The 26,838-nt window shown below is 35.7% G+C and overlaps 1 protein-coding gene across 2 annotated transcripts in view; it reads left to right on the forward strand.

Moving 5' to 3' along the window:
• HAPLN1 (hyaluronan and proteoglycan link protein 1) overlaps positions 1-26,333 on the forward strand; it is a 74,971-nt gene extending 48,638 nt beyond the window's left edge. The window contains exons 3-5 of one of the 2 annotated variants that reach the window (XM_012638512.1): positions 12,769-13,140; positions 20,387-20,689; positions 22,726-26,333. In XM_012638512.1, coding sequence (XP_012493966.1) covers positions 12,769-13,140; positions 20,387-20,689; positions 22,726-23,015 — 965 coding nt within the window. In that variant the 3' untranslated portion in view covers positions 23,016-26,333. The remainder of the gene's footprint in view (positions 1-12,768; positions 13,141-20,386; positions 20,690-22,725) is intronic. The other variant, XM_012638513.1, reaches the window with a different exon arrangement.
• Positions 26,334-26,838: the final 505 nt, after the last annotated feature.

The following is a 26,838-nucleotide window of genomic DNA, read 5'->3' on the forward strand; positions in this document are numbered from 1 at the left end:
AATGATAATAAGAACCTATTACATTAAACACAGGCCTGCCATTTCATCAAAATAAGAATATGACCATATTAATATAATAAATGAGCCCCAAAGAAGAGACAAAAGTATATACATAGGCATATACATAGGTAAAAATACTCATGTACTGCACATATACATGTATATATTATAGAAGACTCATTTATTGAACAAATGTGTTGAGCACCACCTACCTATATACAGACATTGAGAATACAAAATGATGAACAAAACACATGGTCCCTAGCTTCATCAAGCTTAGAGTCTAGTGAGAGACACAGCCATTACTACGAATATAGAGCTATAGATTATGATAACAGAAATATGTATTTCATGCCAACTTTGCTTCTGTCAATGTGTATAATTGCTAGCCCATGTCCTAGTCTTCTTTGCATTTGTGTGTGATTTTGTGTATCCTAAGAAAATCTACTTATTCAGGCATTTTTTGAACATTGGTCTCCTTTGTGCAAAACATTGGGTTATTCTCTATGGAAAGAGACCATCTCCTGAGTGAACTTACTAATAATACCATCAGGGCAACAAACACACAAAAAAGAACAAAATAAGTGTTAAATAAAGTTGAAAATACATGTTAAAAAGAGTAATTAGTAACCAAACAAAAGTATCTTACTATTTAGAACTTCGTACCATACTTATTAAAATTTTTATTACTTAGTAAAGTAAAATACATCTTGAGAATATTTCTAAATTTGATATTGAATAATCTAGAATACTAAACTCTATGTTATTCTGTAAATTATCTATTAAAAATACAATGTTATAATATTTCAGGTATGAAAGTCTATATTTAATAATCTTTTTAAGTAGCAAGAAATTCACACTGTATTGCCATTGCTTTCTCTGTTCCATCCTTGGTACTGAAATCCTCAAACTATGTGCAAAGCCAGTGATTATTTAGAAACTCTCCCAAATACTAGGAAAAACCCATCAAATAGTGAAGGCTTTCCCTTTGGTTGCAACTATGCAAGAACCAATGCTGACTTAGCTAAAGCACTGACCTACAGCTTAATGGCATAATGTTGAAGTCATTTCAAAATGTTATTTCTCTGATTTTTCCAAAGATCCAGAAAGAATAGATTTAGATTTCTTTATTGGTTCAGCTCTTTATTTTAAATGTAAAGTGAAAAGTTACCATTTGAGGATAATCTTTTGGAATACAAAATCTATTAAAATGCTAAGAAATTAAAATATTCTATCAAGAGGTTATCAAAATAATAATATCTAGGGAAAAATGAAATATTTGTTATAGGAATATTCTTATTTCAAAATGAAGATATTGAAAACATAAGAAATCTAATAGCTCTATAAAAATACTTCAGAAATATTTTGTGCACCTTGTATTGCCACAATGTAATAGCACTACATATGTTGGCCCTCAAGAATGATTATTAAACACTCAGTACTAATGGTGCCATTTTAACTTTAGTTTAATTAAACATGCTTGTTACTTGACTTCACTGTTAAGCCAGTGACGAATCGCCACATGTCTAAGCTCTGAATAGTATGTTTTTACATGTTCAAGGATTGTGCTATGGAGTGTGTTGAACGGAATAAGTTAGATAAGAATTCTCCATACCTTTTCCAAACACTGTCCATTTAAAAAGGAAACAGATATTATGGATTAAAACACACACACACACAAAGAGACATAATCCATCTTGTTTAAAACTAACAAAGTATGTTAGAACAAGAAGCAATTTCCTACAGTCAAGTGTGTAGATTAGGTGAAGGGGTTGGCAAAAAAGCAGAGTCCTATTTTGTTTCTATAGAGTAATTGAAAGTTTAAAATAAAAACACCACTGCAAATACACCCTTTAAGTAAGGAGATTTCCACTTCTAGATGATTCTATTTGTAATGGTGCTTGCTTTGCCTGCGTGCTTTGGCTTGTTCCTGGCAAGCACCGGAAATTATGTTTGTCTGTTCTGCTCAGAGTTACTGAAGGGTAAAAAAAAGAGCAGGTAAAAGGAAAGAAATATAAGTTAAAGGTATGTGTACGTTACCTTATAAATTACAATATATAGGCCATAAATTTATTCTCTTGTTACATGACTATTCCTATTCAGAATTGTTTCATGATCATCTATGACTAATGTTGCTGGCAAAAAATAATGAACACTTTCATAGTAGGCTTTTTGGTCCTGTTTTTTGCTTTCTTCAGCATAGAGAGGTAAATTGTAAAGTTTTAAATTTTCAAGTTTTCTTCCCCAGTATTGGGTGGGTTATGAATAATCACTTCTTACTTTCTCTTGAAAAGTGTCATAAATTATGCGGACAGGTTTAAAATCTCTAAGAATCTGGTGTGATTATTTTTACATCCTCACTTTGCTTTGTCTTTTATCACACAGTCAGTCATTAACAAAGGGCCTTAATTAGCTTCAAGTACCAAAGAGCTGATTAGATAGTTAATGCTTCATTTAGATGTTTCCATATAAACAGAATACCTTATTTCAAAAGATGCATAACATAACAGTTTTTTATAGACTACCCACAATATATTGAAATCAAAGTGTGCTCTAAAATTAAGCTTCTTGAACTTCAGCCTTTTTTCTTACAACTAATTATGTGGCCCACATATATAATTGAATAAATAAATGAAAACAAATGCACATATAAATAATAAATATGATGTGTTTTTAAGAGAAATAAGGTTATGAGAGAGAGCACCCGGGGACAGGGGGATGAACTCCATTGAGGGAGAGCAAGGGAAGGGCTCTTTAAGCAGGAAGATCAAGCTGAGACCTGGATAATGAGCAGAGACAGTTACGTCAAAAACCAGAGGCAAAGCATTCCAAGTAGATAGTGTGAAAAATGCAAACTCTCTGATATGGGAATATGCAAGATGCTTTCCAACCAGAAAGAAGCCCGACGATCTGCAGCCTGGCAGTGGAGAGGGTGTGGTGTAAGAAGAGATTGGAAGACTAGGCAGGAGCTAGACCATAGTACTTTATATGCAGTCCAGAGTAGAGGGTTTAGATTTTATTCTAAAATTATTTGAAAATGGTTAAAAGATTTGAGCAAGGGGTGAAAAAATATGATTTACATTTATAAAAGACCATGTGAATAATGGATTGTCGTGGGCCAAGAGTTAAAGGGAGGCTATCCCTTGAGAGGGTCTTGAGGTAGTTCAGGTAAGAAATCATGGTGACCTGAACCAGGGTGGTAGCAGTGGAGGTGGATGGGGATAAACCAATTTGGAGGAAAAAAAAGTGGAGGTATAAATGGAAGCACTTACTGATGGATTGGATATAGAAACTAAGGGAAATGCACGTACCAAACCTAGCTCCTGGATTTTGGCACGAACCAAAGGATGGTGGATGGATGCATAAACTAAATTGAAGAAGACTGGGAGAACAGGTTTGGGCAAGGCATGGGGGACTCAGGTTACATATTTGAAATTCAATATGGAACCAACAGGTAGATATTAATAGATTTACTAGTTTGGTGCTCAGGAAAAAGTATAACGTGAAAACATTTTGGAATCATTAGCACATACATGATATTTATAGGTATGGGACCAGATGGGTTCACCTGGGGAGGCGGGATGAGCAGAAAAGGGAAATAGATGACCCTTTCTCTAAGTTTTGAAGACCCTCAGCACCAATAGGTGGGATAAAGGAGGATGCAAGACTGCGTTGTCACTTTCCAGAGTCTCAATCCTGATCACTAATGTGAACAAACTTTTTTTCTCATGTGTTTTTTTAAAACATTTGAATTAGTTGCAAGCATTTAGAGGCAGGAGGTTTTGCATTAAAATTTGCATTTCTAGCCTCTGTTGAAAAATCCAAAGACCTGCTATTTTTCAGCCTGGAATCTCATAGGACAACATCAGTGGGAACCTGTATCTGCTGCCCCTTTTGAATGAGGAATGTGCTCCTTGCAACAGGAACAGTCCCTTCCACTGTCTCCTATTCTCATGCCCGTGGAACGCTCTTTACTCCCCTCACCCTTGCCCAGATGGGCATTTGGGTTTGACTTGCCTTTTATTTTGTTTCTGCACTAAGCCTCATATAGGCTATCAGTTCATGACTGTTTATTAATTAAAGAATAAAATGTCCCTTTTTATTCCTTTTTGCCTCTAGGGTTAACTCTGTCACAGTATTATCTTGATGTCTTTTATACTAAGTGAAGACATTAACCTTATCAATGTATAAAACCAACAGTGTCCTTTCTGCAAATTACAAATTACTTGACCTTACATTTTACCACAAAGTGGAAGTGGTCTGAGCGGAGACAAGTAGATTTGAGCTCTACTGCTGTACCACATGAAGGCACATTTCCAATAATTAAGGAGTGTGGATAATTACAGCTGAATGAAGAAGAATGACTCATGCTAATGCTTTGGTTTCTCTGTATCCTTTAAAACAAGCCTCGATTACAGTTAAAATCCTGGAAAGTGTGTTTATATTAAGAATGTCATTCAACATATTAGTAAAATGTTCAAATTTTATTTTCGTATGTTCCTTAATCTCTCTATAACTAAGATAACTTCTGATTTTTTCTAAGTCTGAGGTAATAAGAATTAAATACTAGCTCTTTATTCATAAATCTTTGATAACACAAATTTAAATTCTGAAAATTATTAACCAAAGCAGACAACTCTAAATTGACAAAGATACTAAGATTTGTTCTACTTCTAGAATAAGTTTCATCAGAAATAACAGTAGCAATAATAGTAATAAATTAATATTAACATTTAAAATCATTTACCATGTGTATTTTTCATAAGAGAAAGGGCATTACCTGTGTCATTTCATTAACTTCTCACCGCAACACTGTATAACGATGATTAACCTCACGGAAGTTGAGAGAGCTTCAGTAGCTTGCCGCACATCACATTGTTCAGTGGTAAGGCTGACATTAAACTCAGGCAGGCTGGTTCTTGTGCTCTAAACCCATGCATGAGCCTCACTGCTCCATGGAAGCTTCTTTAGGATTCTCAAAAGGAATGTGGCAAAAAGTAAAAATGGCCCCCATTTTATTCCATTAAATTTATATAACTATGTTCTAGAAGAAATCAAAACACTATGAAAAAGAAGTTTGGTCTTGGGCTTCAGAGAAACTTTTCTCACAGGCCACCATGGTGATTCTTAACAGGAGTAAGAGGAGCAAAGTAGGGGTGGCAGCTGCAAATACACACAATCCACACCTACGCCAAGTGAAGACTGTCTGAAACCCCCAAGGAAATGAGGAGGGGGAAGACAGAAATTGGATGATGACATAGCTAGATATAGATATAGATATAAACATAGACATAGATATAGACTTAGATATACAGATAGAGGTAGTTTTTTTAGGCTTCTAAGGTGCTGTTCCTGAAATGCAGTCCTGTCTTGTTAGAATCACTGGATTAGAAGAATCATCAAGAGTTGATGAGGTGTGATTTTCTCAAGAACCACTGCTTTCTAGAAACTGTCTTCGGAAATAGTACAGTAAAGAAGACAGGGTAGAAGAGAGAAGGTGTTGGCATACCTGGTACACCTTGGACCTTCAGTAAATGTTAATAAGAGTCAACATTAGCTGGGTGCTTTCTGTAGGTCAGGCACTAGGCTAAGTTCTCAATGAGTATTATCTCATTTAACCCTCACAAGAACCCTGGCATGAGGGTGGCTAAACTCTATTTTACTGATGAAGAAACTGAGGCACAGGAACGTTCAGTGACACAAAACAAGAGGCATAGTCCATATGCTTAACCATCACCCTAGAACTGTTTGGAAAAGAAATGAAGTAATTAATGTGGAAAGGCAAAGGCTCACAAAAGAACTTTGTCAGCAGAACAGAGCTAAACTGCCTCCTCACACTGTACTTCTTCCTAGGAGAGAAAGATAAAGAGAAGGGAACTAAGAAGAAACAGAATATTGATCAGGATAGTAGCGGTTCCAGGTGTACATCTCAGAACAGTGACTTTTAAACTATATTCAGTGGATGCCTAGAGCTCCTTGGGGCCACCTGGCGCCTGTTGTAAGCAGAGAGGCTCAGCTTTATCAGATCTGTATGGCGAAGGTTAGTCTAGGTATCATCGGGTGGGAGGAGGAGGAATTCCACTGTCCCTGAAAAAAATTTATAAAAATATTTCCATAGATAAACCTCCAGACTCCAAAATAGTGACAGAATTGACCTTCATTTTTCACTGTGAAACTTGGATATGACAATAACATGGTATCCATTCGTGATCAGCATTACCCAAAAAAATACTATACTTTGGTCCTGGGCAGTTTCCCACCACAGGATCAATTTGGCTCTAAAGAAAGGAAAAAAGATGGATTTGGTGAATACCTAAGAGGATGCTTCACAGCACATCACATCAGATCATGCAGACCTCAACAGGAAGGACACATGCCATTTGAATAAATTGTAAAAACACAATTCTAGACAATTTGGTTTAGCTGTGGATTGATAGGAAAGAGCAGAGCACAAAGACTAAACAGGGGTTGACAGACGGTAGCTCCTGCCAGTGGTGGGAGGTGGGCTGGATGGGAGGAGTATGATCTGGTAGCCTGGGAGACCAGCAGGCGAGGTCACAGATGTTGAAAAACAGCACTGATCACTTTAAATCAGAGTGATCTTCACTTATCCTGTTTCCAGAACTGGGTTTTTCCTTTGCAGTTCAAAATCAGTATCTTTAGCAACAGTATCTTTAAGGAATAGGGAAAATGAGATGAAACTTTCATGTTTTAAATACAAGTTTAAAGATAACATTTTTATTAAGAGCAATAGGTCTACTGAGAAAATAGAATCTTTGATTTATAATATATTACAATCACGGCTACCAGCTTCTTGTGTTTATTTCCAGAGAGACTCTAGACAAAGTGGGGTTTTTTGTTTATTTGTTGATTAAATCCTATTTACTTTTAAATTTATTTTTATACCATTTTTATCTAGTATGTGCATAGGTGATACATTTGCGTGATTCAAAATTTTTAAAATATGGAAATGTACACAGTGAAACTCTCCCAGGTATTCCCCGAACTCAGCTCTTGACAGACTACCAGGCTTATCAGTTTCTTGTGAATCCTTTCAGGTATATTTTATGGAAAGCTACACAAACGTTTGAATTCTCACAAATGGTAAGAAGCACACATATACTTATGTGTCTTCAGGTCAAATTTTGAACTACAGATGAAAGCAAAGATGGGGTAGAGAAAAATTCAAGATGATTTCAAACTCACATCAAGTAAGCAAGGGCACAGGGCAAGAGTGAGATCATTTTGCTACTGCACCCCGTCGGGAATGCCCTTCTAGAGGTTCAAGATCCTTTGAGTGCAAGAATAGCTGGGGAAGCAAGCCAAAGTTTTGTCTGTGACAGATTCAAAGTAATAAGCCCTCTGAAAAGACAGTAGAGGCTGAATGGGGACAGAGAGGGTCAGCAGGGATTGTGGAGACGGGGGCACCTGGAAAGGTTTCTGATGCAATCTGACTAGACACATCAGAATCGTGACCAAAGGATGGACTCTTCTGGCTCCAGGTGAGCAGTCTTGGGAAAAATTAGATTTATTCCAATCTAAAGGAAACAAAATAATTATAAACGGTTAAAGGTAAGGCACTCCTTCATTTTTTCCTAACTATGTATCCTACTCAATGTAATGTGTAAGGTACAATGAGAGACAGATATCTAAATTATATTCTACTTAAATATATTGTCTTTAATGTGTATAACTATTTTTATAAAGTGTTTGCATTTTAGATCTATAATATAGGATGGTGTAAAGCAAGCTCAGGAATCCAGTCTACTGTTACAGCTAAGCACAGGCTCTATGTAACACTAGTATATTTCAGTAACAGACGCTTATTGCATGCCAGGCACTATGTTGATGCTGGGGAAACAATGTAAACAAGAAAGAGTGATTGTTTTCAATAAACTATGGTGAGTACAGTGATTAAGGATACAAATCCATCCTGGTTGCTCATCCTCCTGCATTGCTTTGGCTAGCCTAAGGGAAGTAACAGCTTCCAAAGTGTTAGTCTTACACATCCAAATCTACCAAAGCATTAACAAATGTCATGAAATAAGGAAGTATTTTTAAAACTTTGTTCATTTTTTTTCAAATGACTCATCGTGGAGCTGACAATTGAGTCTGTCTATCAGTTTGGGATGTCAGAGAGAAATTAGCTTTCTGTTTGGGGTGATGAAAACATTTGAGAAAGAGATAGTGGTAATGATTGCACACCATGGTGAAAGTAATTAATGACCCTGAATTGTACATTTATATGTGGTTAAAATGGCAAATTTTTAAATATATATTTTACCACAATAAAAGAAAATTCAGTGGTGGTAGTAGAGTTTTTTCTTGGAAGGATGTATTTTCAATATCCTTACTCAGCACCTTATTTTGCCATCTTAAATAGGTTCCCTGGTTGTTTTTTCTTTCAATTGGTATAGAAAATCCAAAAGTCTGGAACATGCTTCCTCCATACACCTGTGAAGAAGGTAGCCAACATCAAGACTAGTTGACTTATACAATGCACAATTCAGTTTAAAAAGACATACTTTGGTTCATAACACCTGCTCTTTTTTCCTGTCACTTGGGTTTCTTTGGGTGTTAACTGCCAGGAAAAAAAAAAAAATCAACACTTTCAATAGAACTGAGAAGAACAGGCAGTGGTTCAGTACCATATGTGTAAATTGTTTTTCTGCAATTGTTTTTGTCCCACTGTTTAAAAGACTTCATCTAAATTTCATAGCAACGACAAAGATCAGTTGTTTGTTCACGCCATTGCTTTCATTATTTGGTAAAAACAAATGATGTCCCCCGGATTTCACAGCAGAATTTGTAAAATAATAATGAGGCCCCAGTGGCTTCTCAAGTCCCCATTAGTGTTCTCACCAGGCCCTGCTGTTTCCCCTGGAGACAACTCTGGGCTTTGAAGGGCATCGGGTCTTTCAAGTCACTGACACTGACCCTCACTAATAGATACGGGAAATTTTTGCACTTATAAATTACACTCTTAAAAAATTCAGTCCCCCACTGGACATCTTCAATTTCCCTACTTAGCCATATATTTTCAACATGCAGGCTTATTTAAGGACACAATCACTAAGGTCTTCAACAGTATATTTGATTGTTTATTTTCACCTTTTGACATTAAAAGGAAAAGGAAAAATGAATACTTGTATGCTGCCTAGTTTTATTTATTCTTTTATATTTTTTTTAAAAAGGAAAACAAGCCATACTTATCCTAATGATCAAGGTTTATTTTTATTTTTTGCATTTCAATTACTATGCAATTGCCCTGTTGGTCAAACAGTTTTAATTTAAGCATTAATTTCAAACTGATCCAGGATTTCAAATGCAATGATCAGATTCAAGACTGTCTAGGCCAGAGTGTACAAAGTTTGTAATCAGAGTTCGTGCTTCCCTTTTCTGCTGTCTTTGTTCTTTTTCTTCCCCCTGTCCAACTTGGTGTGTTTCCTGGCTGATGCCTATGATGACAACCTGTGACATAGAGCCTGGTAAGAATCTGAAGCTCAGTGTTCTCACGAGGTGGGCTTGTCAGAATCCAACAGCTAAAGCTAAGGTAGAGCCTGCAATGGAGGCCAGAGCTCCCGAGTTACTCGAGTGCTCATTTCACCACATTGTACCTGTTCCGTAGAAGGCTACTCTCTCCGGCAATGCCCGGTGCTATGTAATCTGCAGTGTAGAGCTTCTAAAAACAAGCAAACAAACAGTAACCATTGTTCTCAAGACCATGTTGGGGGTTTAGGTTAATGAACCTTAATGTGTTATGCATCTTTCCTTGGGTTCTTTGAATTTCATCCAGGGACTTCTGGCATCTATCACCTCAACATCCCCTCTGCCTCCCACAAGAAATAAGAATGGTAGAATTTTATACATTCTGGAAGGCTTGTTAGAAAAATTATTTTGTGAAGTCAGTGGATTTTGGGGTATCTGCTCATTTTTCAATATTACATCATCTAAGTCATCCTCTACTCACAATTCTGGAGAAGAAGTAAAACAAAAACAAAATCAGAAGTCTACATTTCTAAAGTACTACAAGACAGTTTACAGTTAACCACAGAAAAAAAAATTAGACGTCTCAGTCCCTCATAAAGAGTTTTGAGCTTTGCTTTAAATCTTTTAGTTTATATAAAGTTTACATAACATTTAGACCTTGTATTCATCCTGGAACAGCTTATAATTACACTACACTGCACATATTTCCAAGTCTCCTATATGACACAGGTGGCATTTTATGTATTTATTTTTCACTCCATATGGTTCAAAACTTTATAAGTGCATACCTGTAAAGCTAGCTCCTTGGGAGGCTAAGGTGGGAGGATTGCTTGAGGCCAGAAGTTTGAGACCAGTGTGAGCAAGGGCGAAAAATTAGCTGCTCTGTGGTGGTATGCACCTGTAGTCTCAGGTACCCAGGAGGCTGAGGAAGGAAGAGGGCTTGAGCCCTGCCCTGTGAGGTTGCAATGAGCTATGATGACACCATTGCACTCTAGCCCAGGTGACAGAGATCCTGTCTCAAAAAAAAAAAAAAAAACTTCATAAGTGAAACTGTGGAAGATTAATATATGCCAATATTTTGCTCAATGTTGGACAGAAATACGTGTAAAATCTATGCAGAAGGAACAGTTAGCAGTTAGTGCACACTTAGTATTAGTCAACCACTGTTCTAAGTGCTTTATGTGTATCAGGTTAATTTTATATGGTAGGTATTACTATCCCTAATTCACACATAAGGAAATTGGGGCTTAGAGATTGAACAACTTGCCCAAGGCTACAGAGCTATTAAATTGAACAGGTGAGGTTGGACCAAAGTCTGTATTACATTAAGGTCCTTGTTGCTAACTACTATACTATCTTCTACCCCCATGCATTGGGGCATTAATTTTAACTTTAAACTAAATAACTTGCAAAACTCATGAAACGGAGACCTCTTGTCGCTATGTGTCATATCTAAACTCATATCCCAGCATGAGAAGACCCAGCTCCCAGGTTTCCCCCCAGAAAATACCAGGTAGGAAATGTTCCCCGTGGCCTTCAGACGTTACTGAGTGAACTTAGTCAACAGCACCTCATTCTCCCAGAAAGAAGACACTAGAGATGTTTAGGTAGAATTTGGATGCAGTCATTGGGGATATTGTAGGGGAAAAATTACGTATAGGGCAGATTTGGATAGATTTGTCTTTTCTCTCTTGAGATTCTATGGTCCTAAATAAGAAGATAAAGAATGGAATATAAAGAAAATGCTTAAGGAGTTGGGTTTGTGATTCATTTTAATTAAATACTAAATGGAACCATTATCCTCTCCTTTCATTAACTATTCAAAGTGGAGGCATTGAGGGCTTTGTTAAACTTTACAGTTTTTTGAGGATTGGGGATCATTTATAAATGAAATGATATGCTCATTTTAAAATATTATTTCTGATTGCTATATGATAAAAACAGAATGCTGTGTCTATTTTTTGGATACTTTCTATTTTAAAATCAGAATCCCATGTGTACTATTAAATAACTAAGTTTTGAGATTTGTCTCAAGGTGAGTGGCTACTCTTCTTGGTGATTTGTACGTCTTAAATGACTGGCTGCCAAGGATTATTCAATACGTTCTGCCTAAGGCAGGAAGGCTGCAGAGCTTCATGAAAGGCAACTCTGGCAGCTTTTAAAAGCTGTTTATGGACAAGAAGGTATATGTGTCCAGGAGTTCTTATATCGCTTTCTCATTTTCAAATCATGTACATCCTCAAAAGATAGCGTCAAGGTCAAAAGCACAATGTGCTAACCAGGGGGAAACCCCGAGAAAGCCAAGATCTGAAAATAACAGCTGGTGTCTAGAAACGGCAGCCCTGATGACTTGGCAGACTTGGAATATTGTGGTGCTCTTTGGAAGGCAGCGAAGTCCTTGGAGGAGGGCGGAGGAAAATCAAAGGGCAAGCAAAGGAAAGGTGGAAATGATAAGAGAACCACAAAAAAGACATAGCAGAAAGCAAAGGGAGAGGGAGTAGAAGAATATTTAAGGGAATAAAGAAGCAAATAATTATTTGATTAATCAGAAAATAAGTATAACTTTAGATATGCTTTTTTCATTCATATTTTGAGGAATATATTTCAAAATCTTCTGGAGTTTGTCAAAAGCATTTCTAAAAATACCTTTCTGATATCTAGCCTTTGTGTGAAAATGAAATACATATATGTTGCTTGAAGTGCTCCAGAATAGCGTAACACAGATGTGTAATTGAATAGAAGCCTTAAGTGTAAGGATGTTCTGAGTTCTTTGGCCAGAACAGTACAATGAAAGTGAATCGCGTTCCTTTATGCTTTGCCTATAAATATAACACAAACTTAATGTATTAGAAAGCCTGGCTGGGGCTGACCTTACCTCGAAATTTTTTGGTTTACATTGATGAAATAGGTGTGGAACTCTGTCACTTCTCTTGATCTTGTTTCTACATTTTTGATATTTAAATGTAGAAGAAAAATGAAAACAGAAAAATAAAGAAAGTATATTATGAAACCATTGAACTTCAAATGACAATGGGGTCTTATATCCAATATTTCTTACTGATTATAATGTACATCCTTCCTTTCTGGTTTAAAAGACATGACTACCTTATAGATCCCTTCTAGTTATTGGAAGTACCTTCCAGTGTGTTTCAAAAGAGATTGTGTAGAGAAGACAGTCCCCCAGAGCTAATCTCTGTCAGACATCCTGTTTATGTAGCACATTTCACTTTACAAACATATCTGAAGGCCAACTAATGGTTATTTTTTTTCTTTTTATAGCAGAAAATGGCCCCCGTCTACTCGTGGAAGCAGAACAAGCCAAGGTGTTCTCACACAGAGGTGGCAATGTCACACTGCCATGTAAATTTTATCGAGACCCTACAGCATTTGGCTCAGGAATCCACAAAATCCGAATCAAGTGGACCAAGCTAACTTCGGATTACCTCAAGGAAGTGGATGTTTTTGTTTCCATGGGATACCACAAGAAAACCTATGGAGGCTACCAGGGGAGAGTGTTTCTGAAGGGAGGTAGTGATAACGATGCTTCTCTGGTAATCACAGACCTCACCCTGGAAGATTATGGGAGATATAAGTGTGAGGTGATTGAAGGCTTAGAAGATGATACTGCTGTGGTAGCATTAGACTTACAAGGTAGGTATTTATAAATCATGTTAAACTTAGAAACAATAATTAATCATTGTGTTTTTTTTATGCATAAGGAGCAATGTCTAGTGGTTACCATAGTAATGAAATGAGAAAGCAAAAGTCCATTTCCTAGCGTGCTTTTCTATTCTTTTGTATTATGCAGTCTGCCTATGATTCCAGCTTTCATATTTGAGATGTATGCACAATGCTTATGCACAAAATTGAAGTTATTTACAACTAGGAGAAACGTGCAGTGGAACAGAATTAACAATTTTCAGATACTGTCTGATGCTACTCAAAATTTAAATTCCTTTATATGGTTATTGAGGAATTCAGATTTGTATGCTTTTTTATTATGCTTCTAAAATTATCTCAGTTTCAAAATAACAGCAAGTTTTGTAAAGGACATCTAACTAAAATATGTGCAGTTATATTCTGTAAAATGACTGCAAAAACTTAATTTAACGAAAAACAACCTCTAGATTTATTTAAGTGTTCTTGTAAAGAAGTAATGTTTTAATGGCCCAGAGTCCCTTAGACATTGACTACCAAATGGTATTCATTTTGGAGGGAAATGTTATTTCTTAAATATGTAAAACATTCAGTAGTTTCAAAAACCAACATGTATACAAAGCTATACAACATAAAAAGTGTCTTTGCCATGCTGGCCTCCCCTCTGCCCATTAGTTTCTTATATATCCCAAAACATCTTATTTCTCATAAATTTCAGCATCATTTGACATGAAGGATGAATTTGGCAGCATTGACAGAATATTTGCCTTCCTTCTGTACATACAACTATAGATGTGTTCTTGTCAGAAGCTCATTTTACCTCGTAGGGCAGATTTGGTTTTTTTTAGAAAAATATCTGTTGGTCCACTAGCATATCACAGAATATTTGACCTTCTGAAACTCATAGAATCCCATCACACATATGGAGATTTATTTGATTTATACATCTAATAAATTGCACAATGTTATAAAGTACATTTTTGTGACTTTTCCTTGTCTCTCATGGTTGCATTTCTGGGTTCCTGATTGCATGCAACCTTGTGCTTTCCATTTTCATTGATTCATAGTAAATCCATAAACATTGGCATTATTCAATATGGAAGAAGTAGTTGGTTTAGAGAAGTCAGTCTGTTATCAAATGCTAATTGAGAACCTTTATCAAAGGGGCATTGGAGGATGAACAGAACTGTGAGCTGGTAGTACCAAGAGGCTTAAGTTAGTCACAGCTTTGTCAGTATCCGTTTTGTGACTGGGGCAGGTCACTTATCCTTGTGATACTTTGGTTTCCTCATTTATGAAATAAGAGTTTAAGCTATAGTACCTATTGTTACTTTTTCTTATAAAACCCTATATTATATACTACCATAGTTCCTAAATGTCAGTAATTTGCATGTGATATTTTCTTTCTCCCTACATTTATTTTAAAAATGAAATTTTTAAATAAATAGAAACCAGTATAACTTGCCAGAAGTAGAAGGAAGTCATAAAAATAAATACAATGAAAATAAGATATTTCTAAATTCTAGTTGGATACCACTGCTTGATAATGGTTTTGAGCACAAAGCCTGCTTTCTCATTGTTTGAAGGGAGATGTAGCACATGCTAGAGGATAATGCATTCTAGGGTTAAACCAAGACTTCCTCCAAGACACAACTGCAGATGCTGAAGGGGAACTATAAGAAAATAATTTTTCTTTCCTGGGCCCTGTGCCATCTCCAGACTCTCCATGCTTTGGGAACACTTTCCTACCATATAACACATATGCATAAGAGCCAATAAATGTGGTCCAAGAAACCAATTTAATTGATAAATATTTTTACAGGTGCTGCTTTGTGCCCTGAGATACAAAGAATTTGAAGTCTTTGTTCTTTTCATTCCTTAATCATGCAGCCCATTAAAGATTTCAAGATAATTTAATGAATTAAGGCAGAATTCAGTAAAATCAGTTGGTTCAAACAAATTGCTACAATCATATGCAGTATTTATTTTGCCCATTTTCGGTAATCCCCTTTTATAGATGAAGCTTAGGGAAAACATCTTCTTTAAGATAACATGGCCAGGCAGCTCTTTTAAGAGCTGGAGCTGGAATTTGATACTAAAGGCATTGGATGAAGCCTATGCTCTTTTCCACTGAGATCTGGGGGTTTGCAAGAAGGAGAAAATTCTTTGGGAGAAGAAGAGAGGTTTCAAAAAGGCAGCAGCATTTAGCAGCTTCAGGCTTCAGAAGATTCTTAATGGCCCCAAAATTATTTAGGAGATAGCCTAGAAACTGGCCTTTGATCATACTGCATTAATCAGTGTGCTCATGGTAGCTGTTCAATTCTCTCCTCATCCCTCAACCCCCAACTATGATGTTCTCAGAGCACCTTATATAGACTTCCATTATAGCTCTAATCGCAATTTGTTTTGTAAATATTTGCAAACTTGTCTTTCTCTACCTGCTAAACATGATCTTCATAAGGGCATTCAAGTGCCAAGAACAAAGATGATGCTCAATAATAGTTTACAAAGCGTTTGAACTTTCAAATACCACGGAGTGTGCACTCCGTAGGGGGGCGGCACAGAAAACATTCTTAAGGAAGAGACACTTGATTTGGAATATGAAAGGCGAAACTTTCAAAGGAGAGGGAGCATGAAAAAGCAGGAGAGGGGAGAGAGGGCATCACAGGTAAGAGAGAGACATTTCTCAAAGCAAAAACGTGAACAAGTCCCACCAACAGCATTCCAGCATGCCTGGTTTCAGTCTCAGCTTGATGATAGAGTGGGATAAAAAATTTTAACTTTTTATTGCAACTAATTTCAAACATTCAGAAAAAATAGAAAGAATAGTATAATGAATCTCCACATGCCATCACCCAACTTCAAAAACTATCATGATATAGCCAGTCTTCTTTTATCTTGCTTTATTTACTCTAACTACCACTGAATAATTTTTAAGAAAACTCAGATAGAGCATTATTTTATCTAAATATACTTCAGTATAAGATAAGGATTCTTATTTTAAAATAAAATGACAAAAACAAATTAAGGTAGCCACTAGAATAAAATAAAAACCATAAAAATAAAATTTGAGTAAACTTGATTGATAACCTGAGGACAATTTCCACATAGTCTGAGATAGGCAGTCAAGGTGCAGCAGAGAAGCGTTTCAAATCTATGGTAAACCACATATGGTAAAAGACACACCTGTGGTTGTCATTTATTAGCTCTTGTTCCAGTTTCTGACCTTTTTCGTTATCAATTACATTCTTACATGTACCATATACCAATCAGACAGGTTTCACTCAAGGTCCCTATCAGTCTTCTAATATGCACAAAAAGGCCAGGAAAGCATATCGTTTTGAATGTCATGATTAAGTTGCCTTTCCAACTGTAATTGTACATTGCCTTTAATTATATTGGTCCCTTAGTACCAGATTAAATGCTGTTTTCACCAAAGAATTTTACCAATTAAAAAAATCGTCCTTCGTGATACATAAATGATGTTGTTCCTCTTTGTATTAAAGATTTTATTCTGTCTTGGATTCAAACCATATATTCTGTCCAATTGTGGATTCTTTAAAAGAAGAGGCCACACTCACACCTGTATCCTAGAGTACCAAGCACAGTGCCTTGCTCTTAGTTGTGACTTAAGAACTGTTTGTAGAATCACATTGACCAAAAAATGTATAAATCCTTACAAAGACTGACTTCCATGTGAGTTGGAATTAGCTATGGAAATATAATGTTTTCATACAGAATCTTGAATTGGGTAAAGCCCTCTGATTGATACCAATTACCCACATTGCTGGAAATAGCACCAAATAAGAAAGAAGCCCTGTACAGATATAACAACAGAGTGTCACTAGAAACTCAGTAAGAGGCTTGGACTACAGAATTCATCTCAGCAATCAATAAATATACAAATAATGATATGAAAAACGTGATATCTCTGCTTCCAATCTTCCATTATATTAGTTTTTCATTGGTGAAAATGGGACCTAACATACAAAAATATAGTCTGAGAACTTTCGGAAAGAGAAAAATAATTTCAGATATGTGCATAGCACTGAGAGGCACTGTGAGAGGCACTAAGGAAGGTAAAATTATTTATACTACATGGTCTCTGCTTTTTTATTATTAAAAATATTTACTTTATGTAAGTTATTGAGACTTGCTTTAACTTTTAGATGTACCAGGATATTAAAATCTTTCATATGTCTAACAAACTAATAGTTGCCTACAACTAGGATGAATTGGGCTATGCAATCATAAATCTTAAAGAATGCGTCCTCCAAATGTATTTCAACAGACTAAACTCCTCACACCATTTGGTATTATTCTTTTCTATGTGATGTATCATCCTTACTCATCCCCTTTGTAACAATACAAACCAGCCTTTCAGGGAAAAGTGAACAACTTTCGGTTATATTTTGACATATAAGGGATAAATGAGTCAGATATTCCTTGAAAATAATCATACATCCTTCTTTCCCACCCATGTGAGTTTAACTTTTCTTTTATTTGTAACACTGGATGAAAGCAACAATTTCCTCCATAATTCATCTGTAGGAATTGTAAGTTTTTCCACAGAGCCAAGGTTTCAGCAATTGGATGTTGAAATCTTAACTAGCTAGAAGTATAATAAGTAAATAAATAAAATACTAACAAACATGTAGTTCCAGAAATGTCCCTGCTTATAAAAAACATCTGATTGTTGAAATGTGTACAATACAGTGAAACTTTTAAAACTTTGAGGAGGGCGTAGAAGTTGACTTTTATTTACTTGGAATATGTTCTTTCCACCACCATCAAACATTAATTAAAATCTGTTACATCTTTTGAGTTGAAACAACAGTAAATTGACCATTTATAGTTAACAATTGAAAGATACTAAAATTTTAATATAAGATTTCACTTTGACTTTAAAAAGTGATTGAATTAAATTTCATATAATTTCATTAGGTTCAATGTCAAATAAAAATGTATTATACTGGATTTGGAACTAAATCTATCATTTTTCAATAATATTCAATGGTTAATCAAGGACAAATTACCAGAGAAATTTTTTTCCTAATGCTTTTAAGAGTCCACCAAAATACACTACAGTGAATTTAAACCTGAAAAATTTTCAGGATCTTTAAAATTGTTAGAAATTAAAATATCTAACATTCTCCACTGTGACCATCTTGAACCATTTGGGAAATGGAAGTCAACCAAAATGGTTTCTTTCTCTCTTCAGGTTGAGATGCTTTGAGATCTAGCCGCTGAAAGAATCTCTACAGGATAAATTGGTTATTTTCCTTTTCATCAGCACTCCTGGGGCTACTGAGGAAAGAGGATAAAGGCATGAGGGGATGGGGAGCATCATATTAACAGTAGTTACTTCGCAGAGCTCACTGAGTTCCTCACTCGGTGCCTGGGCAAAGCCTTCCTTCAACAGAACCAACTCCAGGCTTTCCCTCCCCCTCACCACAGGAGTTAGCGGCAACCAAGAGAGTCTTTTTCTCCTTTCTTTTGGCTCTGATTCAGCTTATAGATCCCTCAGCCAAGAACCTGAGAAGGCAGAATGAGATCAGGAAGCCTTCTTGGATCTCTGCCTTTAGTGGACGGTGCCAGCTGGACTGCCCTAGAGGGACAAACATGTCCCATAGAGGCCTCCAGTGGATGTGACTTGATTTAAGGCCATTGAAATTTCTTCTTGTAGAGTCTTCCAGGACAATTGATAAAAGACAATATTTCCTATGTACTGGTTATTCTGTTGGTAAATTGTATGTCATCTTGAATAGGCTCTGCAGTCTCGTAAAATAGCACAGGTGCTATGACCCACCAAATTACTGTGTCAGTGGAACAATTTTTTGCATTCCTCCACATGCTAAAATACTAATTATTTCTAATTATATCAAAAATACAATGAAAGTTTTGAATAATCATTCCAAATTAATTATCTTTTAATAACTATGGGGGAAATACTTTGACACAGTGGTGCTTCTTAAAGTCCAGGATACAAATTTGCTCTCTTATCTGGTGATCCTTATCCTTTAAAGAAATTGTGCAGAGTGTTGAGATGGCTCAGTTACCTCCATAATTATTTGACCAAAAGAAATGCTTTTGGAAAGCTATTATATCTTTCTAGGCAAAGTGATGTGCCAAGTGACACTTTTACATTTGCTAAGGGATTTTTATCCTCTAAAATATTTAACTTTAATTCTTTGGCATTAATTTATCAACAGATGTCTACTCTGTACCTACCATTTAAAGGACAAGTTTAGGGAAGCTTTTTTTTCCCCCTATTTATAATAAAAATGTTTTTAAAATATCTTAGTTTCAGTTTGCAATATATAAATATGGATGTTGAAAAATGGTAATGGAAATATTTTTAAATGAAAGGCCTTATTTTAGTTGTGCTATTTTATTTAAAGACAGGAAAAAAATAAGATTAAGGGCTGCATTAAGAGTTAAAACAGGTAAAAGAGCTATGATGCTTTTTATGAAGTCATGCCTCACTGTACAGAATTGTCTTATTAAAATGAAATGAGTATTTAACTAGGTTTTTGTCAGATATGCAAAGGAATTCACTTTAGAGTTTCTCCAAATAAGAAGCTACTTAAGTGAAAGTCACTTATCTGCAAGTTACTAGGAGAACATGTAAAAAGAAGTATATATCTACATTCGAATCATTTGTTAACACGTTTCTTTATACATATATGTTTCTTTAAAAGACTATATATTAATAGTACTAATTATGTAAGAATGATTACTAAAAAAATTGTGAATTTTGATAAATACCTTCTCTTTAAGCACTGCATTCCCACCAGTCTTACTATTCAATATTGACTATTTCTATGTACTCTACCAACTCTTAATATTCAATACTGACTTTCCCCTAGGTGAAAAGGGCTCAGCAGTAATTTGCTATAGGGTTGGTAACCAATAGTGGAAGGTAAATTCTTCGAGAGGGCTATTTGGAAACTATAATCTGGGACAGATCTATTAAGAAAGGAGAATTTCAAGGCTTGAGTTGAGCTCTTAGCAAAAGAGGTAAATCACTGAAATTATCAAACCAAGTAACTAATTGTGAGATGCTCAGAATGGAGGGGCTGTTTGAAGGGGACAGGGACCATGAGAAACAGTTGCTAGTTGACCAAAGACTGCTCCCTGATCTGATAGAGATTCTGTTGTGTTTTTCATCACAAGTGGAATTTACTCTAAGTTGTTACTTTTTGTGCCATTAGTGACCCTTGCCTTCTCCTTCGGACAGGTGTGGTATTCCCTTACTTTCCACGACTGGGGCGCTACAATCTCAATTTTCACGAGGCACAGCAGGCCTGTCTGGACCAGGACGCCGTGATCGCCTCCTTTGACCAGCTGTATGACGCCTGGCGGGGCGGGCTGGACTGGTGCAACGCCGGCTGGCTCAGCGATGGCTCTGTGCAATATCCCATCACAAAGCCCAGAGAGCCCTGCGGGGGCCAGAACACAGTGCCTGGCGTCAGGAACTACGGGTTTTGGGATAAAGATAAAAGCAGATACGATGTATTCTGTTTTACATCCAACTTCAATGGTAAGATATTAACTGTACTACCTTCCTTCCTATCCCAGAGACCAATCTGTCCCATAACAGTACACTTGGCTTTTAATCTTATCTACTTAAAAAGATTAAAAATAAAAAAGCTTTGAAGTATTGCTCTAGTTTAAGATGATATGAAAAGTCCTTGAATGTCATAATTTTTGAAAATATCCACGGAAGTCAAGCAAAACTGCGTATTTCCAGTATTCCTAGGTTTTATTGCATCCAATTTTTATCATGAAATAGTTGAAACTGTCATGTGGTATGAAGTTTGTTTCTTATTGCCAAAGATGATGCTGCCACTGCATGCCCTCCATAGAGTATGGCTCTCTCAACTGAAGGAAGGGTGCCTTCAGTATGACCCACGCTCTCCCTCTCAATTACAATGCACATTTATTCACAGTTGATCAGCAAAACTCAGAATGAAGTGGGGAGTGAGCAAAAAATAAATAAATAAATTAGAACTAACGTTGAAGTGGAAGGAAAGGTTTGTGTACATTCTGAGCAAACAATATCAGTGCTGATGACTGATTTTATTGTATTCATAAAACTTCCAGCCCTTCTCTTGCCCCTTCCAGGACCAGCTACATAAAATGAAAATGTGGAGCTTCTTGTTCAAAAATGTTAAGAATTTTAAGATGATGACGGTGGAGCATTAAACCAAACATGGAGTCCTTCTAAGGGTGGGGACATGTGGGACTTCATGGGTTATACATTCATGACGCAAGCATTGGCCCTATCCTTTCACATTTTAGGTTGCTGGTAACATGCTTCAGGGAAAATACAAAGGGATCAGAAGTCAACAAACTTTCTTTGTAAAAGGCCAGATAGTAAATATTTTTGGCTTTGCTGGCCATAAGGTGTCTGTTGCAACTACTCAACAGAGCTTTGTATGCTGCAATACAAGCAGCCATACACAATACTAAACAGATGGGCATGGCTGTGTTCCAGTAAAACTTTATTTACAAAAACAGGTAGCAGGCCAAATTTGACTCACGTATTGTAGTTTGCTGACCTCCGGTATAGATGATGGAACTAACCCTCTAGTTAATGTTCCAACAGCTTCTACCCTTTCTCCAACTCACATCATTTCAGCCTAGAAAGAACTGGCAAGCATTAATTTATACTCCATAATATATAGTTAATGAGAGGCAGGGGACATCACATCACAGGCTAATCAGATAAAAGAGTCTAATTAAAACTAAAACTAAGATGACTGAGAAAATTTTCAGTGCGTAACACTTTGAGTCAGTTGATGTCATATTTTATACGTATTTAATACATATTAATCTCAGTAATTAGCACTATTCAGTAAGTGGCTAACTTGAGGCTAACTTGTCTTTCTTATAAAATCAAGAAATGATTAGGTGTCAGAGCTCCAACAGATGGAAGTTGAAAAAAATAAACAAATTCATCTTCTTTACTAGTGAGCGAACACAGACTAGGTTTAGATTCTGCATACGTATCATTTGTGGCGAGTGACTTCCTGTATTTTATGCATTTTCATACTGTAGTCTTTGAATGAGAATAATGTCTTATTGATACCTGCAATGAAAAGGCCTTGAGGGCTTTTGATTTTTTTTAAATGGACTTTTATGTCAGGAATGTTTTTTGATCCTTTCACATTCAAATTTTGCTTCTCCAGTAACTTGTGCTGGGCTTCAGTCTTGCTACAGCTAGAATTTAAATAGCTCTTGCTTTTAACATGGAATTCTGTCTTCTCTAGTGCCACAGAAGGGCTCTTTTAGTCACTAATTAGCTAACAGAAACTGCATCTGTCATTTCCCTTTTCTTTTTAAAGCTATAAAAGGGCATGTCTGAACACATATTAAGGGGCAAAGGAAAAACTAATTTAATGGAGAGCGACCTAGGGACATTACATTTAACTGACAATCCTACGTTCCAAAAACTCTACAGACGCTGCTCTACATTCCCTTTCATTGAAAAACACTTCCGTTTTTTCGGCTCCTTCCATCTCTGTGTGGCTGAATCACAGACGGGCCACTGACTCCGTTTCCCTCTCTCCACAGGCCGTTTTTACTATCTGATCCACCCCACCAAACTGACCTACGATGAAGCGGTGCAAGCTTGTCTCAACGATGGTGCTCAGATTGCAAAAGTGGGCCAGATATTTGCTGCCTGGAAACTTCTTGGATACGATCGCTGCGATGCAGGCTGGTTGGCGGATGGCAGTGTCCGCTATCCTATCTCTAGGCCAAGGAGACGCTGCAGTCCCACAGAGGCTGCGGTGCGCTTCGTGGGTTTCCCAGATAAAAAGCATAAGCTGTATGGTGTCTATTGCTTCAGAGCATACAACTGAGGGTGCCCCTAGAGCGCGTCAGTTTTAAAGTCATTAAGAACATGTGAAAGGTTTTGTTTTCAATATGAACTCATGCAAGTTACCAAAACTGTGATAACCCTTTTTTACTTACTGTAAAGAGTCATTTTTCATAAAGATCAATTCATTAATTTGTTTTTGTAAAGCTATCATTCAATATATATTATAAATTAATATAATTTTAAGGGAAGCTCTACATAAGAAGGCTTTAGAGCTAAACCGTTTAAGCTATATCATCCCAACAAAGTATCCTTTCCTGAACGGGGCATGCAATAGCTTGAGAATTGCTAGGATTAAATTAAGGAAAGTAAAGCTACTCAGAGCAGCAGCTTTCACAAGCACAAATTTTACACATTTGTACAATTTTGAAATGCACTGCAATAAACAAATTAAAAACAGTGGATTTGAAATACAGGCTTCTTTACATAAACTGAGAAGTTATACAAAACTCAGTTTCACAAGGGAACAATCTACACTTTTCTAGAAGTTCATATTTCAAGACTCCAATAAACAGAATATTTTACTCTTTAAAATCCTGCCTTTTTAACCAAAAAAAAAAAAAAATTCATATTGATTCCAATGCATAGTAACAAGCACAGTTAAAACCCCTTAATAATCCCATTTATATGAAGTATGAGACTTAAATAAGCAGATAATATTTAACCAATGAAAGACCTACCGTGTTATAATTAAAATTACACATGTCTAGGAAGAATTGTTTTATCTTTTGAGTAGCTTTACTGAGTTATATTTAAATTCTAAGGGCCATTTGCTAAGCAGCATTTAGCATCTACTCAGGGCAGTTATATAGATAAACTGCTGGACAGAAAAATGGTAAAAGTTAGCAGCTTGATTTTATGTTAGCCTATAAAATGTTATTGTCCTACAAACATAACTTTAAACTATTTAATATTTCTTTCTTATTTACATTACATGAAAAAATTACATCATAAAAGGAATGAATATCTGTACACTTGCCTCACCAAGAAACAAAGACTCAACTTTCAAAATTCTTGTTATTCCTATTTGTATATACACTAGGAAGCCCATCTGGTGCCTGTGTTTGGGGAAAAACATCAACAGTGTAGTCCTAAACCTTCTCTCAAATAGAAAATGTGGTCAGTGGTGTCACTTTCCTTGCTGGTCATCATTGGGCTAAAATGAAATGCTGAAGCTGTCATCATCACAGAGTTTACACTAAAATCTTCAGGCCTTTAAATGAAAGGTTAAGTCCAGCTTCAACAACAACAACAACAAAAACTTTCCACATTAGCAGATCCAATCTTAAATAAAGCTCTGTTTTCCTATATTTTTATGACTGCTGAGACCCCACAGGGACCAATATTTGTATTCAAATCACATTTCATGATTTCCCATTGTTTTGCAATGAGTTCTAATAAATGGGATTTAGTACAACAATCCAAGTATGACATAGCTGGTATGCTTTCATGAATGTTTTTATGTAGATTTTCCTTCCATGAACATGAGTAAATAAATCTGTTTCCTGAATTGATTGTGGTTGCATTTAAAGCTCCGTAATAATTCTAATAAATTTACTCTATAAATGTAGAGTTATGTGTGTGGAAGGTAGAGAACAATTGGAAGTCCATGAAACCATATTCGTATATTAGCTAGACAAAATATTATAAATAAAAGCAGATATTTTCTTTCATCAAAAACATATCTGGAAATGTTCAGATGCTTTAATATTAAAAGATGACAATGTATGCATGCACGTTTTTAAGTTAGGTTGGATATGGAAATTGTACAAAACTATAAATCCAAAGAGATTGTGAGTTTAAACTCAAACATTGTTGGTATAAGTAGAACTCGCATTTCTAAATTAAAGATACCTGAATGGTTTAGAATAAGATGATTATATTATTTAAAGAAGGGACTATCTCCAAAGTAATAGTTCTAACACCTCAAATATGGGGGACAGCTCACTGGAGAAAGTCCATACTTGAACTATTATTATCTATGCTACAAGAAATTTGTTGAGAATGTAAGTGGGAACAAATTTCTTTTGAAGCAGGCATATAATTTTCAACTATTGCAGAACTCTACCTTTATAATGTTAAGCATAGTAGCATTTCTTAACTTTTGAATACTTATTAGTATAGGAATTGGTGCTGATTAAAATCTCTGGAATGACTGTTAACTGATTAAAATCTATACCAATTGCACACCATTTTGCCATTCTTGTAAAAAACAAAAATGAAAATCTTAACACAATGAATACTGCTGAGCAGAATTTTTATCTTCTGACTTTGCCCAAATGATCAGAATTTCCATGCCCTTTAGACTTCTACTTGAATGAGTCTTTTTAATGTTCTCATTTTGCTGTTTTTCCACCAAATGTCTATTTTCCTACTTCATTCCCTGAGATATCTCCCTGAGAATATCTGAAAAAGAAAGGTCACCCTAGTACAATTCCTAACAGAATATTGGTACAATACTGGCTAATTCATAAATTGCTCCTCAGACTTGGATTCCAAGAGTATCAGAGGGATGAGATGGAAGACTGAGCTAGGAAAATTTGTTTTGATTATTTTGTTCATAATTAACACTTGTGACCATATAAGGAAGAAAGTATATCTGCAAATTTCACTGATGTCTACATTTGAAAATCCAAACAAAAAGAAGCAATTCATATAAAAAAGACAGATTAGAAATGAAAACAAGTTGGTCACATTAACACTGGAAGCCATCTTTGAACAATTGCTGTCGTATTTTATCACAATAATTTTTAGCCAAATATGGTATTTGTAAGTTTAAACTTTCTCTCATAAAAAGGGGGCCGGTACCTGTTAAAGTGTTATCTTATGCAATAATATAGTTGCTTATTATTTTGGCAATTAGAAGTAGACTCAAAGGAGATTCCAATTTGGTTGCTGGCAGCCATACTGGGTTTCTTGGTTTTAGTACTCCAAAGAATAGGTGGTCTAGTGGAATAGCTGACCACTAAGGATGAGAGGATTAAAGCGGAATCACTTATCAGTTTTAGCATAGAATGCATTAAGGAAGATAGATGGATAATTCACATAGTTTTTTTGAGAAGTTAACTGTATCATAGCTCACTACTGCCAGAGCAGCAATGGGTGTACAATGAAAGATATGAAAAGTACAAGTCATTAAACCACCTGATTGAAAGAAAATCATATTTAAAGGCATTTCATAGATACTGAGTATACATCTGAGGAGAAGAACAAATCTGTATTACAAAAAAAATGTTTTCATTTTCTGTAAGATACAATGAACTGGTAAACAAACATTAAAAGTCAATTTTGTGTTATTGCAGTATCTTTTGATTGTTCTGAGTTGTAGAATCTTAGCTATTTTTCTTTGTGTCAAACTCTGTAAATACGTTATTTCAAAAAAAGACATTTAATCCATCCATGTTCTGATACATTTGATTGAGTTCAAGTTGTAAACACATAGCAATCTGCATTTCCTAGTATTTTTGCAAAGTTAAAAAAAAAAAGAAAAGCATATCTATGGTGTCACTAAATTAGCAATAATATTAATACTATCCCAAAATCTATTGACTTTTTTCTCTTTGTATACAATTCAAGCATAATTTATTTTGCTCACCAGGTTAACAGTCCCAGAAATCTGTGATGTTGTTGATTAGGTTACTATACTTGAAATGCTTTATGACTTAATTATGAGTACTGAATTAAAAAAAAGGTTTTTCTTTTTGTAGTAAAGTCCTTCTTTCTAGCACTTTATGCCCAATAGCAAGGAACATGTTTTCTAATATTTCCATCCCTACCTTGAATTTTCAACATAAAAAATAGTTTCT

The sequence above is a fragment of the Propithecus coquereli genome, unplaced genomic scaffold (genome assembly GCF_000956105.1).
Source record: "Propithecus coquereli isolate 6110/MARCELLA unplaced genomic scaffold, Pcoq_1.0 Scaffold13, whole genome shotgun sequence".
Lineage (NCBI taxonomy): Eukaryota > Metazoa > Chordata > Mammalia > Primates > Indriidae > Propithecus > Propithecus coquereli.